General features: G+C 42.9%; 1 protein-coding gene across 2 annotated transcripts; it reads right to left on the bottom strand.

Moving 5' to 3' along the window:
* Positions 1-3,521: 3,521 nt before the first annotated feature.
* Positions 3,522-12,834, bottom strand: syt10 (synaptotagmin X). 2 transcript variants are annotated; one of them, XM_084038448.1, is made up of 7 exons: positions 12,452-12,834; positions 11,389-11,782; positions 8,353-8,914; positions 6,235-6,355; positions 5,768-5,939; positions 5,408-5,537; positions 3,522-3,811 (listed from the first exon to the last, which is right to left on the bottom strand). In XM_084038448.1, exons 1-7 carry the CDS (start codon positions 12,636-12,638, stop codon positions 3,737-3,739), a joined length of 1,641 nt encoding a protein of 546 aa, XP_083894574.1. In that variant the 5' UTR covers positions 12,639-12,834; the 3' UTR covers positions 3,522-3,736. The 2 variants fall into 2 exon arrangements, with proteins under 2 accessions (XP_083894574.1, XP_083894573.1); XM_084038447.1 differs by having other exon boundaries at positions 3,523-3,811; positions 12,437-12,833.
* Positions 12,835-15,787: the final 2,953 nt, after the last annotated feature.

The raw sequence follows: 15,787 nt of genomic DNA, 5'->3' as shown, positions 1-15,787 counted from the left end.
ACGGACAAATAACAGATGTTTTGGAGAAAAGCCTACTTCAAATAAACAAGTTTTATCCACCCCACTGTAAATACAACTATGTGCAACCACTATAAAATGAAATGCCGCTCTGACAAGCTAACAAAAATGTTCTCTCTCTTCTATTTCATTTCATGCTGCTCGGCGCTCTGAAGAGGTCGAAGTCACCCTGGTCTCGTTGAGTCATTGTGCCGTTTTGAATGCAGTCAACACTTTTGAAAGTGGTGTATCGACAGCATGTCGAGAAGTTACATACGAGAGGCTGCATCAGACAAGACTTGCAGAAAAACCTAGCATTGTGTGACAGAACTGATGTGCACAACGTGAGATTTTGAGCATTTCCATATGGCGACGCCTGAGCCGGTGGTTTGCAGCTAACGGTGCAAACTACGGCGGTGAGTTTTTCATGTTTAGTTGTGGGGGAACCAGAGGGCGGCTGCTACGCTTCCATGCACTGAAAGCCCGTGACTTCTGCCCAGAATTAAGGAGGGAGGTGTGAAGAGTTTAGTTTTAGCACAAACAACCAATGCAGGAACAATGCAGCCATCTGTATGTGTGGCCAATTTCAAGGATTACCACAAACCTATTTTTCTGGTATTTTTCTTTAGAATTTTCTGTTCTGTTTTTTTTTTTTGCTTGCTCTTAGAGGAGAGTTGCAGAGCTTTGTGATTTTTCATCCAATTTAAAAAAAAAAATGCTGAATGTGTTGAGCTTGAGGTCCATGTAATATGTGAAGGTTAACAAAAACGACTAATTTCATCTTGTAAAAAATGACACGATGCACAAATGTAATTATTAGTCTAATAGATATCCACGTAAACTGGAATTTGGACATAAAACCCCTTGAACATGTTTGGTGCTGTTTCAAATATAAATTCATTCTGCCTTCCCAGACTAAGAGAGAGACATGCTGTGACTCTTCTTTTTTTTATTTATTTAGTTAAAATACATATGAAACGGATACAATAATCATATTCCAAGTATTTACTTTAAAGTGTTACAAAAGTTATCACAAACTGTACACATCATGACAGCAGTTGTTCTTGCTCAATATATTTTCAACCGATATGCAAACAATTACAGACCAAAGCTCTAAACTCCTAAACATGGAATAAGGTAGAGTTGGCTTCACTGGGCCTCCAGGTTGACTAATAGTTCACAGCTATTACAGAACGTGTATAAATGTTACTCCATTACAAGTCTGAGCTATTCAATTTATCACCAAACAATAGAAATACATTGTGATGTCTCTATCTCCATAAGTTCACGACAACTTCTTAAAGTTCACTTTGGAATACAAACGGTGCCATTGACGGGTATACTATGTACATAGTTTGAAATTTAAATACTCATCAACGTAGTGATTTCTTACACTTTTCCCCAAGTAGGTGTTTTTTCAAAGTGGTGAGAGGCATGCTACAAGTAAAAATATATTTGTTTTAATATTAAGGGCAGCACAGGGGGCAATGTGCAAGTAAGATAACAGTTCATAGCCTTTTTCTATTTGCTATGTGGATTTCTTCTTCTTCTTTTTTACACACGTACGATGCATTGAACTTAATTTCATATGGCTTCATGTAAAACAACATGTACAACATTTGCAAATGTTTGATGGATTAGAATTCCCTGAATTTTGAACCGGTGAGGAAGGAACTGTGTTCGAAATCAAAATACTAACGTACTGCATACTAACAGAATGCATACTAACATACTGCATACGGACATACTGCATACTGCTGCATACTAACAAAGTGCATACTAAGGTACTGCATACTACCTTCTAAATTTAATAATTTATTCCATTACTAGCACCACTGTTCATTCATAAGTAAACATAAGCAAAACCTTTTGTAGATATTAGATTAGACTATTCAAACCGTCTGCATCGTAGTTGGCCATTGGAAAGTCTGAAGAGCCACAAAACATACCCAACTTTACCTCATATTTAGTATGGATATTAGTTAGTATGTCATTTCGAACACAGCCCATCCGTGTTACTCTATGTTTTTGGTATTTGGCCAACTGGTGGTAGATCTATCAGTCGTACTACATTTACAAAAGCTAGTTAGTTCTAGTGCTATAAGTCTGATCAGGAAAGATGTAAGATCATTCTATTTCATTCTAGTGTAACCCTGTTTAGCTGCTGAGTTTTATACCTCGGCTTAACAAGAAAGAGGTTGGATCTATGCTTTATTGTCTGTACTTTATTAGAGAAAGTAATCCATCAAACTAATCAATGTGTGATCTGACTGAAGTTAGGTTTCTACTGTAGTTAAGCTAGTGAATCAGGCACGCAAACGTGAGATCAGATAAACACTGTTTAATCCATTCCTTATATTTTGGTCTTGTATGTTTTCATTCGGGTAAAGGTGAGTTCACACCAAACACCAAGCACATTTTTACCTTGCGTGACTCGACCACTATTGCCGCTTTGTACATGTTATGAACTCCAAGATACTACAGCTGTAAGAACCCAAAATGAACAGTTTTGCTTTGATTTAATTGAATCGATATGCCGCTTTTGCGCGTGTAGAAAAATAAATATGAAATTGTTCTCGCTAGGTTTCAGTGATTTCAACCACACTTTGATGTGTTCTTCTCTCTGTACTTATGATTTCTACGGAGCCCCTCTGGGGTCACATGGTAGGTAACCATAAACAGCACCTAGCAGCTAACGTTAGCCTGCTGCTGGACTTACCATACCTGCCATATGAAGGTTCTTACTCTCACTAATTGTAGGACGTTTCTCTTCGGCTGTGGTTAGCTCCGAACAACGAGCACCTCAAATGTGCTTAACAGTTGTTCTCTGATCGGATCGAGGACATGGATTTTAAACCTGTTCACACCAGTGGTGTAGTGCTAGTTGATGGGTAGGTTACAGAGGAGGATGTGGGTATACTCTCCTATATATTCCAATGGCTTTCTGGCTGATCGGTGGGTAAACTGTAAACTGCCAGAAAAAGAGGTGGGTATACCCTCCACTACACCACTGGTTCATGCTGATTCACACCTCATATCCTAACATGCGACCCCAGAGGGGCTCTGGAGTTTGCTACATGTATCTGCTACACTTCCTCTAGATGTGAGAGTCCTGTCACCTTTTCTAATATCTGCAGGTAACAGTGGCTGGCTAATGGCTGGGTTAACACCAGCGTGACAGTTGTGACTGATGAATTTTAAGTTAGATTTACCCAGCCCTTGTAGATGCTCAGTTACCTGCATTCTACAGCCAGAACCTGGATCAATACTCGCTGGATTCACTGAGCGTTTTTCAACAAGTAAATGATTTCATGGCATTGAGCAGCGCAGCCCTTCTGACTTCGCGCCTTTTCAAAGAAAAAACGCTACTTCACTACAGAGCTCGAAGAAATAAAACGTTTCTCTTACAAACGGTTGATACACCTGCATGTGAGTCACGGGGGACTTGTTGCAGTGTGGCCTGTCATTCATGTGGTCTGTGTTGATGTAAAGCATGGGTATTAAAAAAAAAAACAAATCGAAGGACAGTGAGCGCTGTGAATAGCCAGCTCTGTAGAGCATTTTTTAAGGACCCGAGTTCAAATGAATTACAACAATTTGAATACAACCGTGTCCTCATAAACATAAGAAACTGGTCGGAAAACATGCTCACAAGAGACTCATGGGCAACGCAACTTATCAGCGGCTCTTAGCGAACGCCTGGTTGCTTTCAGGGTCGGTGTGTTCCCTCTACCTGCGATCAGCACGGCGTCTGCGGAGGTTTGGGCGAAGGACACGACCCATGACTCTCAAAGCTTGCTCCTCTTCCCGGCCACTGCAAGATAAAATGTCACACAACACATTAAAGAGGCTGATTTGTGGAAACTAGGCACTAGGTTTCTTTAGTCTGCAGGGGGAACTGTGATCACAGGCAAAACAAAGTTGCAAGGACCCAGCTGGGTCAGGTCACATTGACCCAGATGGAGGATTTGTGTCAGCCACAGGATTTGGTGAAACATTTTGAAGCTATTGCTGCTTTGTATTATGTGTCCTTTTCTTTGTTGGACAAAGTGTGGCAATTTTATTTTATTTTTTTACATCACCGTTCCTGATGTCGTTTACATCATTCACAGTGTTGACAATTTCTCATTCTGTGTGCGTGCATATGCTGATATTAATTTTTACTGTGTACGGCATGAGTTGTTGGCATGCGGCCTGGACCAACCCTCCGATCTTCTGATTGCGACTGCGGCTCTCCCTCTGAGCCACAGTGGGAATTCCACAAGCTCCTATAATCCATTAAAATTGCATGTGTAAAAAAAGCTCAGTTTTTCGAACACAGTGGCTGATAAGCTGTTACTAATATTACTCAATCACAACAGATTCCATCATTTTTCACAATGGGGAAAAAAATAAAGAATAGACCACCGCCAGGATAATTGGTCTCCCCACACCCAACCTAGCCGCTGCATGCATGACAACCTCAATAGAACATCACACACCCTCTCAGTCACCGGCTCATGCTGGGGTTCGGGGGCCCATAGCAACAGGCCTTATTGAACACAGTCGTCCTATACCGTCTATCCGTGTTGTGTTGCTCGTTCATGCTATGTGTGTGTAGTTTTTCTATTGTTTGTCAATACATGTATCAGATGGTGCAGTACTGTGAGAACAAATTTCCTCCTTGGGGGACAATAAAGTCCAAAGTCATTGGTTGACAAGTGAAATTTATCACCTTCAAACTCACAAAACTATCAAAACATCGTCCACCAGACTTACCAGGTTCTCTCTGATATTGGAAGATGTTATAGAGACGGTTACAATATTAATCTGATTACATTAATATTGTATTTAATTAAGAAGAACCTCAAGTGTAGAATTTAAAATAATTGCTTCTTGTAATTACCATGAGAGACCATCAATGTTTTCCAGACGATAATTAAATGAATTTGTTTGTATGAAGCACTTTTTAAATGTAATTTATTCTTTTTGTTTTATATATTTAATGTTGTATATATTTAGGTTGTTAGGCCTGCTTATTCATAAGCTCGTAATTCATTACTTTTTGTGATTTCTTTCACAGAAGAATCCCAGATTTTTAGGTGTAGACGGGACAAAAATAATGATCAAAATGTAACAGTGAATGGTATTTTAACTATTTAATTTTCACCTTAATTTTTCTGTTTTGCTATATTCAAAACAAATAGAGGTTCACTGATGGATTTGGCTTTTTAAATAAATAAAGTCATGATGACGAGGCTGAATAATTATTGTCCATCAAAGAAATGAAGAAAAGGCTCAACTGGACAGAATATGACAATCTCCCTTCATCGTTGCGCTGCAAAGCACCTGGTTTGTTGAATGTCACCTTCAGGAGCGTCTAGAAAGCTCTGTGAAGTCTTTGAAACTGACAAAAGTGAAGTGTCTGTACCTCTCCCAGAGCGTGCCAGTGTGTGATGGGTTTCCGTGGATACGCCAGCATTTCGTTCCAGTGATCCCGCCCAAGCCCCTCGGCGTCCGGCCCGGTGCGACACACGCCGATCACCTCGTTGTGTCCGACGCTGTGAGTAGTAAAACACACACATTAACACACGTCTGGATGCACATTGTAAAGCTTCTGGTAGTCCTGGAAGGGACACGCAAGTGAGATTAAATAAATGTGTCAAAAAGAAGTTGATGAAGGGCAGGTCTTCCAAGAGCAGCTAAATAATTGAAACGATGGATGCTCGTGTTTTAGAGTCTAAATCCTTCATGTGAGAACTGTGGGCCGATGGGCGGCTGCTTGACTCACCGATCATAATCCATCACCATGATGGACAGGCTGACTTGCTCCACGTTCTCCGGGGGGATGTCGAAGATGATGGCCTCGTTGTACACTGGGTTGAGCGTGCTTTTCTTGGTGGTCGTTTTTCGCTTCTTCAACCTCCGTCCATCACATATGAGGTAAACCTTCACGTACGGGTCTAGGAGACACGTTTACAGTCACACACGGATCGGCCACAACTAAAAGCATGAACGTGAAGGGGAATTATGCTGAATGTCATGTGCACCTGTCTTTTCACCCCCATTAAATGCACAAACCATTTCCCTTTTCACAGCTAAGACACATTTTCTGACAGATTATAATACTTTCACTAATTTGTCCTCGCCGGCCTCGCTGCGTCTCGTCCCCCGTTTCAAACCTAAGTGGCCACCTGCCGTCACATTTCCGCTTCAGTGCTTCTGATGTGAGCCACATCTTATTTGATGTCATGTTACCTGAAGAGCCTGTGATGTCCATGGCTTTGAGGTTTCTGCATTTGATGACGGTTAGGGTCATTCTCCCCGCTGTGGGGAGGTAGCACAGCGAGTACATGATCTCTCCCAGGTCAACACTCTCCTGGAGGACAAACAGAGACACGAACCATTTAAACCACAGTCTGTGAATCACAATGCCAACGCAGAGTACAGTAAGAAGATGTTGTATTCACATTTTACAGAAACGCTACTAGACTTTATCTAGTACCATCATCAGGTCAACATTTAGGATCAAATACCTGAAAACTAGACTTTGAATAAGCGTGGAGGTGATGTCAGCCATTCGTTTAACGAGTCTGAATCGCCATCTTGGTTTTTACAACCAGAAATTATACGACGGTGCAGCAAAAAAAAAAAAAAAAAAATAGCTTTCATGAATTGAATACACACTGTGGCGTTCAATAGAGACAATAATATGGACCGTGGCAGTGACTTGAAAACCCGAAGGTAGCAACTCCATAAAGAACACATGACTTTATACCTCGCCATTGGATTTTGTTTGAGAAACCTTCAAATAGATTTGAAAGAAGAGCTGTGTTGGTCGAATTTAATTTCAGGGACTACTTTTTCTGGTTTGTAACTCAATATTCATATTAATATACTCTGTAACTATAGTAACCTGGGAAATTATAAATGGTGCCTTTTAATTATCAATCAACTGTATGACAAACCAGAAGTGGAATTACTCACATCCGCCCACAAAGCTCTCTTACACACCGACACACTGAATCCCACATCCAACCACTTAATGTGGATATAAATCCACAGAGTAGCTGAAGAGGACCTTGTTGATACAGGATGGTTGCAGGTTAATCTCAGCCCAAGGTATGTCTGTTGGCCAATTTAAGTAAAATAACGTACATATTTTACTCTGCTTCAGCATTAAGAATGGAAATATCTTTAGTTTTACTCTTTAGGCTATTTTTTAAAAGTTCACCTTTCTTATTCATGTCAATATTTTCAGTAATATAGCACAAATCACGTAACAGCAGGTCTGGTATGTACTGAGTAAAGACCTCACCTTACATCATAACGTCTTTCCAGTCCTGAACGGTAGCCAGGAAACTAGGAAATGAACGAGCTACGTTATCGAGTAATGTCACATGTGGTCAGACTCTTTTCACAAACATTATTAGGTGAAGGTAAATTATAATGTCATGATGTGTTCAAATGTAATCCTGTAAAATTTTGATTTTGGAAAAACTTAATTTAGACAACTGATGACTTTTTTAAATCAAGACAAATAATACATTTAAAATGCCATGATTAATTTCCTGATAATTTGAATGATTATAGATGACAATCGCAAGGTAAGATAACATTTGGAATTGTTTACTTTTTTTTTATTTTACAATGGTTGAAAGTGTTTTTCCGGGATGGTGGTGAAAAAATGTAATATGGCATTTAAATGTACTAAAAGGGTTCAGTTTTGACATTTTTTTTGCATGCAGTTTAAGTATTAACATTTAGTTTTTCCATCTTATTTCCTCTTTTGTATATTAACTACTAATCCTTGTCAGTATTTTTTGCCGGACTAATTGTGAAGAACAATGGCTCAGTGTTCATCACAATGAATCCGTTCATGAATAAAGCAGAGGCTCTAGAGTAAACGGTGATAAGTGTTCATGTAGGAGTGAAATGCTTTCTGGACTTAATAACGGGTGTTTTGAGGATGTATTACCGACAGTATGTCACATCCTCTTTGTGTAATTTCTTAAGCTCCAGAGCAGATTGCTGCGGCTCGTATATCTCGTAATCGGATTGTTTACTCTTTATTTATATCTGTGGAATACCCAGCAGTTTCTGGAAAATGTGTGTGGGTGTTTGGCTTTTGAAACGCATTTCCCAAAGCATCTGAATAATGCAGAGCGTTCCACCTGCCACGCTCTCGGAGCATCCTTGATGAATTTGGGCTATTAAAAGTGATTCAGTGCAATACTTGTTCTATTTATAATACATGTTTAGACCGTTTTTAAAAAGTGCCCCGCTGACTCAGCGACGGCACAGAAGTCTCACGCAGCAACAGTGTGCACATATGTGAGGCTTTGGCAGCGTGTTTTAGTGCGAACGCCAACTCACTGTCGTCGCTGCGTGAATGTCCTTCCACACCACGGCCTCCCTGGACAGATCGGACAGTTCAAAGAGGTTGTCCACCACCACCTCGCCGATCATGTCGTGGCTGGTGAAGCGGTCGAAGTCGTAGACGCTGAAGTGCAGCTTGCGGTTGCAGATCTCGTCGTACACCACCGGGAAGCGGAAGGTCTCGTCAAACATGGGGTTCAGGTTCTTGCGGTGGACGCGCGTCTGGAACTTCTTCTTCCTCTCCGGCAGCAGGTAGATCTTCACGTACGGGTCGGAGGTCCCCGTGAAGTCTTTGGCGGGCAGCTCCAGGGCCTTGAGGATTCTCACCACCAGAGCTTGCTCCTCGTGGTCGTAGCGCAGCGAGAAGCTGAGCTTTCCGCAGGTCTCCACCGGCTCCTTGCTCCCGTCCTCCGAGTCCACCGACTTCTGCTTGTAGAGCTCGGGTTTTATTCTCCCGATGCTCACCGTAGAGGACTGGCGGAGGGGCACCGTGTCCATGTTGAAGTCGATGCTGGTGACATTCATCTGACGAGGCAGGTGGCGCCGGAATGAATTGTGCCTGTTGGAAAGGGTAAAGGGCATCTGGTAAATGTCTCAGGTGTCAGTGTTATGCCCGAGTGGCTCTGTTATGATGAGCGCTAATGGTTTGACGGGAAAGAGACTACAGCCGAGAAGCGTCGTGCATAATAATGTGGCGCCCATGGAACATGCATCAACAGATCGCCGTCTGGTAGAAAAGCTTCGGTCTTCAGGAAAAAAGAGACAAAAGTGGAGCTGAGATGCATGAATGTTCACTGAACAACCAGCTGACACAAGTCCACACTTACAGGTAATTGTGGTGCCAAGCATATCTTTAAATATGCTTGAAGAACAAAATGCTCACAATGACCCGGCCCCTCCTAGATAAACGCATCATGTCTGGTAAAATTTGCCTACAATCAAGCCCTCACAGCCTTGATTGTAGACAGCCGAAGGACACGGTGACCTCCAAGTCAATTCAACGTCCTGGGTCTTCCTCACTGAACTCAAACGAGCAAATCTTTATTAATGTCACCGCTGACAAAAACATCTCAGACATATCACCTGCTGCTAATTTCTGTGGAGTTGACAACTCGCCTATCTTGTCACCTAGCAACTGGCCCTCCTCCTTTCTGACAGTTTGACAATCACAGTGATCTGACAGCCATGGCACAAATGATATAAGCACAAATGAAAATGGCATACCACGCACTCAAGTATAACATCAAAAGGCATGTTTTCTAAGAGAAATTGAATTGCTTTCTGTTTTAAGTTTCATATAATGAAATCATGAACAAAGAAAATGGAGGTAAATTAAGTTCAGTGACTTCTCCTCATTCCTGAAATCCAGAAAGTTGGACACACATCTTTTTTTGCATTTAAAAAATGAATTCTTGGAATTCATTTTTTAAATGTATGGATCATAGATAATTAGATTTGCATTAATTCTTGGAGTTATTCTTGCACCAGAAGATCTCCATTACTTTCAAGGCAGGCAGTCCGACATTAATCACTGAAACATTGATTGATGAAAAAGTGTTAAAACCATTTTCATAATCAGTCATAATTAAAATCAAGCGGCAATTACTTTCCAGCTACTCAAATATGAGGATTTGCTGCTTTTCCTTGTCTCACAGTATTCTGTCGTGATGAAAATAATCGGTAATTGCAGCCCTGGCTTAATTGGCCGGTTGGTAAATCGTTTCTTTCATCCTGTCAGTACTTGCAAATAAAAGGAGAAAACATCATCGAGACTATTATGGTTATGGTTGTAAATATCAGAACTTGACGTATCATCTGTTTGTGGTTTTAGCTCAGTGGGGCTTTAGGGGCATTCCTCTTAAAGGGGCAGTGTGTAGGACTTTGCAGCCAACCAAATGCCCGTCGGTTAACTGTGGTAACGACGGCTGCAAAACCGTGGTAACGCCATTCTCCATTACAATAAAAACACTACTTTCGGGGTGGTGGTGTAGGTGCCAACACGGTTTTAAACTCACCTTACCACCATCTCACAAGCGTCTCTACACTGGCCTGCACATAAAAACATGAAAGGCTCTCACTAGAGCCAGAGTTGTGTGTGTTGTCCGTTCGGGGCAACTATAGAAATGGTGATGCAACATGGCAGACTGTGAGGAAGACCATCTCCCATATGAAGGGCTCAAGCTAACCAAAATATGATTCTTAGTTTCAGATTAATTATACTCTAATGAAAGCATAGAGCTCCTCAAATGCTACACATTTGAGCTACGACTGCCCTAAAACATTATTTGGGTTGGAGTTAATATCATATTGTATGTGTTTTTGTCATTTTGTCATTCAAAAATGAAACAATCATTGATCATCAGGAATTACCGACAATATATAATTGAATTAATGAGCCGAACCTACGCAATTGTTAATGATGGCTCCCTCTGAGAAACTGAGCACAGCTGCCTGGTGCGTCTCACCAGAAAGCGACCCTCCACCGTGACAGCTCCCACCCCACAGCACTGCTAATTATGGACGTTCTAGTTTAAACACAGTGCTGGAAAACAAAAAGCAGCGAGAGCTGCTTGTTTAATGACTGTGGTTGCTTCCCGCCGTTACCACATCAGCCTGACTCACACGTGAAAAGAGATTATATGGTTTGAACCCGAGCGAGGAGATTCACCACAAGTCCGGGCTGATGAACCTACAGGAGGAGATTTTATATTTCTTTTCCCCTTTCTGGTGAAAAAGTGGAAGAGACGCACGATTCAACATGTGCCAGCGTTTCAAGGTCACCAGATAGCTGCCGCTGTGCTACATGACACGTGCCAGACCACCTCAAAGAGCTTTGCCACGCTGTCACGGACTGTCAGGACATGTTTTTGCACCTGATTTGTGTGTTACTGCAGCCTGGCTTGGGGGGGTTCAGAAATGCTGCCATTGTCCCGAAATTGTAAGCCCCGGATCCGTGTGTGTAAATAGCTTGTCATGATTATGTCCTCAGTGCAGGTGCATACAGGGTTGTGTGAGTGCAGTGGGTTCGTGTACCTGGAGGAGGAGGTCGGCTCGGTGGTCTGCCTCTGGATCTTAGCCTGCTGGCTGAGCTTCTCCCTCAGGGCTGTTTGCACCTCGGCGGGGATGTCCGGAGACGTCTGGCTGATCTTCATGGCCGCCTCCAGGAGCTTGACGGTGCTCCGCCCGTTCGCCTTCACTTCCAGCGGGTACTTCTTCTCCAACTCCGGCGCTTTGCACTCGGTGACCGGCGGGGAGTTGGGCGGAGGCGCCTCGGGGAAACCCACATGGAGGCCATTTTCGGCATGGCCTGACAGAGCCTTGCTCCTCCAAATGGGCCAGCACAGCTTCCAAAAGACAAAGAGAGAGACTACCAACAGGGCGAGGCCACAGAAACCCACGACCACAGCAAGGAGACTAATAGAGATGTCTACACGTAACCATGGAGACCCATAGAGGAAGACAGGGACACATAAAAAGGGATGGAGAAGCAAGCGAGGGGAGACAAATCATGATGGACAAACAAGCAAGGGAGAAAGAGAGGAAAAAAGGAGAGAGCCGGCTGTAAGAAAGAGGGGGCAGCATATGCACCTGTTTGATAAAGCAGGACAATATAAAGTGACATTAAAGCTCCGTGGAGGAGCCGCAGCATCAGGACCATCACATGCTCGGTGACCGAAGTGGGAGCTCCTTTTGCTCCTGACATTTCCCTCTCTTGTTCATATTTGAACACTGACATTGATGTCTCCTCCTGAATACATGATTTCAATCAGACTGACACTGAGTAAATTCCCCAGAATGCAAAGTGGACACTAGAAGGAGAGAGGGGGAGAGGGAAAGCCTGCAGGATACCAGATGGAGGTCGCAGTCTGTTTTCCACCTGTTGCTGTTTCTCCAGTCTGCGCTGAGCTGCAGCAACATGCGTAACAGGTCGGCATATATAACAACACGCACAGTTTACAAAGTGCTGCACTAAAGTTTGAACAACGGAGAGTTACGGTTTAGTTTCTCTTAATTTCTTTCTTTTGAAGGGAACACACGAAAGTGATCAATTGAAGGAGAATAATGACTTTATAGCATTTACCTGCGTGTCCTTTACCTGGTATGTTGCTCTCCAGGGGGAATATATCCGAACATTTCTCCCGGTCTACGTGCCCCGTGAGACAAAGTTCCGTAACGATCTGGAGAGCCCTTTGGCACAAGGTGATGCTGTCCTCCGTCCGGACACTCATGTCTCTCCGGTTAAGCCATTGCACGCCGGGGGAGCCGGGAGGGCGGTGGTTCATTTGGGCTCCTGTTTATGCGCCGCAGAGTGCAGCCCGTCCGCGGCAGACAGCAAAGAGGCGCGCTGCGTCCTGATCCATACCCAGCGCGCAACGAGGAGCGACTGGCCACATGCGCTCCCTGCGTTCGAGTAACAGGCGGCGGTGCTGGAGTCCAGCCCTGCCTGCGCCCAATAGCGATGCGCATCACTTTCCCAGCGAGTCCTGTTGATTGGTGGCAGTTTTTTTTTTTTTTTTTTTTTTTTTTCAATAACCACTGGAGTTCTCCATGAGGGACTGGAGACCTTTGTCCCCGCCGTTCGTCCAACACGTGCCGGTTAATAGACTCCGGTCTATCCAACCCCCCCAACAGGTCTTTGTCCCCTGTAACCCTGGACTCCACACGAGATAATAGATGGATAATAACTTCGCAGAATAAGATTCTTCTTTTGAAAAGCGATGAAGATATTATATCCCGTACATCACCAATCATCAGATTATAGAATGGATCCGATCCGATCCATAGAGCCACGTGATGCAACACTGTACTGCCCTGAATATGTATCATTGGATCGTGTGGTTTTAACAGGTGTCATAAAGAGTCTGATAAACTGCAATGTTTTAGAAGACAAATATAAACATCTTAAATATTGTAGTGTGCAGGCTATAATCTATCTTTTTACTTTAAACGTCCATTTCTTAATTTAGATAAAGATTCAGCTCATGCAGGACTGTTGCACTACGTTATCTATAGCCCTATAATATAAATCAACCTTTTCTCTCCAACACCTGATCCGTCTATTATCTGCAGCTCAAACATTTCATGTAAATCCTTTCCAAAAACAGACTGATGAGGTGGCATCCGGTGTAATTACATGTCAGGGACAGACTGATTAATCATTATTTATCCCGCTAAAATCATTTAATTCGTGTCTGCTGTCTCTCTTGGTAATCCAAAGAGCTCACAGTTGCATAACTAATGGTTATTTATTTATTTTATTTTATTTGGATAAAGAGTCTATGAGCAATACTTAACCACCACATTACTGTTTTTACTGATAACGCTTATATCGGTTTAAACTGTAACAATCATTGCATGTTCAGAGGACAGCAGTCGGGATCGATGAAGTTAGATCAGGAAGAAGGAACACCAGAAGCTAGAAAAAGATGTGGAGATTAAAGGCCTGATGCCTTTACTCTCCACATATGGGTTCTAACCCCCAAACTGGGACAGTAGCTCCAGCAGAGTCCAGGATCACATCCCAGGTGTCTGTCCAGCTCGGACCTAGGAACAGCAACGATACTGAACACAAGACTGCTTATGGGGGGTGATTGGGGAAATGTGTCCTTTGGCTTCCCGTAAAGAGGGCTGCACAGTGAGGTAGCACTGTCGCACCTGTCCCAGGTTCAATTCCCAGGTCGGGTTCCTTCTGTGTAGAGTTTGCATGTTCTCCCCGTGTAAGCGTGGGTTCTCTCCGGGTTCTCCGGGTTCCTCCCACAGACCAAAGACATGCAGGATGGGGACCTGTCTGTCTCTACATGTCAGCCCAGACTGGTTACCTGTCTGTCTCTACATGTCAGCCCTGTGATAGACTGGTTACCTGTCTGTCTCTACATGTCTCCCTGTGATAGACTGGTTACCTGTCTGTCTCTACATGTCAGCCCTGTGATAGACTGGTTACCTGTCTGTCTCTACATGTCTCCCTGTGATAGACTGGTTACCTGTCTGTCTCTAAATGTCAGCCCTGTGATAGACTGGTTACCTGTCTGTCTCTACATGTTGGCCCTGTGATAGACTGGTTACCTGTCTGTCTCTACATGTCTCCCTGTGATAGACTGGTTACCTGTCTGTCTCTACATGTCTCCCTGTGATAGACTGGTTACCTGTCTGTCTCTACATGTCTCCCTGTGATAGACTGGTTACCTGTCCAGGGTGTACCCTGCCTTCACCCAATGACAGCTGGGATCGGCTCCAGCGACCCTGAATACAGGCTAAGCGGTAGACGATGGATGGATGGCTTCCCATGAAGAACAATATCACCAAGACACCAACAATGGGAATTCTTAAATACATTGAAGTGCATATTTATGTGGGGAAACTAAATCTACTTTGTTCTATAACATAAATGAAAATATTAAAAACAGCTGCTGCATAAAACCTAACCCTAACCCATGGAAAAATCAAGATTGAAATTCAAAAGGTATCCAGTTTAAGGATCTTTCATCACTGTTGCAACAAAAACCACATTGTTGTCAACACTGCAGGAACACAACCCTGATGCACTGTAAGTTCACTGGGTTCTTCTACTATATTTACCTACTCAATGCCAAAACTGGGGCCGAGGGAAAATGGAAATTGTGGTGGCTTAAGAGAAAATAACAACGGCGGCAATAAAAGAGGGGTGAATATATAACCATGGTTACTGGACCTGTCCTGGAGGGAAAATATCAACCAGGGATGTGACCTGAAATAGGAAGGAAAAAAAACATGTCATCATTTCTTTTTCCACAAGTCATTATCTTTGCAATCAGTTGTTTAGTTGCTAATTTGAAAAGAAACAGATATTTTAAGTATTTCCACGCTAATGGAGTGATAAAATATGTATGTTATTCATTTGAAATAAATGTCAAGGCATACTCTGATTAGGAGCACAAGATTGACACATTACATGTCTGTCTTAATCTCTTGGAATCCTGGACATTACAAGTCGGGAGCAAAATGTCTAGTGAAAAAAATAATTTTATACCATAACCTCCATTTCTGAGTCAGGCATACAGGCAATGCCCAGGGGATGAATCCCTCATGACCTCGGTGATACTCGGCTATGCGATCCAGTATCACAAATTATGTATAGACATTCATGTTCCCCACAGGTTGTATCCTCATGAGCTTTCAGCAGCACCTGTTTGAAATTTGGAGGTTTTGTCTTACTTTGCTGCAGATTCGCTTCTGCAGCAGTTTGAGATCCCAGATGATTTAAAGCTGTGCATGTAGTTAAAATCATCACTTCTGTCCACTTGGTTCTGATTAGAGATGATCAACCCGATGTTTAAAATGTGTTCCCACACTTCCATGTTCCCGCATCCCGAAGCCAGAACCAGAAAACGGTTTGGCAGACCTCCAGAATTTGGAATTGGGAAAACCAAGCAGAATGGTGAAACAATTAACCTGC

This window comes from Eutrigla gurnardus, assembly GCF_963514095.1.
Source record: "Eutrigla gurnardus genome assembly, chromosome: 21".
NCBI classification, from domain to species: Eukaryota; Metazoa; Chordata; class Actinopteri; order Perciformes; family Triglidae; genus Eutrigla; species Eutrigla gurnardus.
Note: the sequence above shows the minus strand (reverse complement) of the source record. Positions and strands in the feature narration are given on the sequence as shown.

Bases quoted from the DNA above. Each gene is read 5' to 3' on its own strand.
- syt10 (XM_084038447.1), bottom strand. From the start codon at position 12,638: ATGAACCACCGCCCTCCCGGCTCCCCCGGCGTGCAATGGCTTAACCGG. The intron at 5,940-6,234 runs GTAACATGACAT...CGTGTCTCCTAG, and splicing joins GGACATCACAGGCTCTTCAG to ACCCGTACGTGAAGGTTTAC. The intron at 5,538-5,767 runs GTGAGTCAAGCA...TACTACTCACAG, and splicing joins ATGGTGATGGATTATGATCG to CGTCGGACACAACGAGGTGA.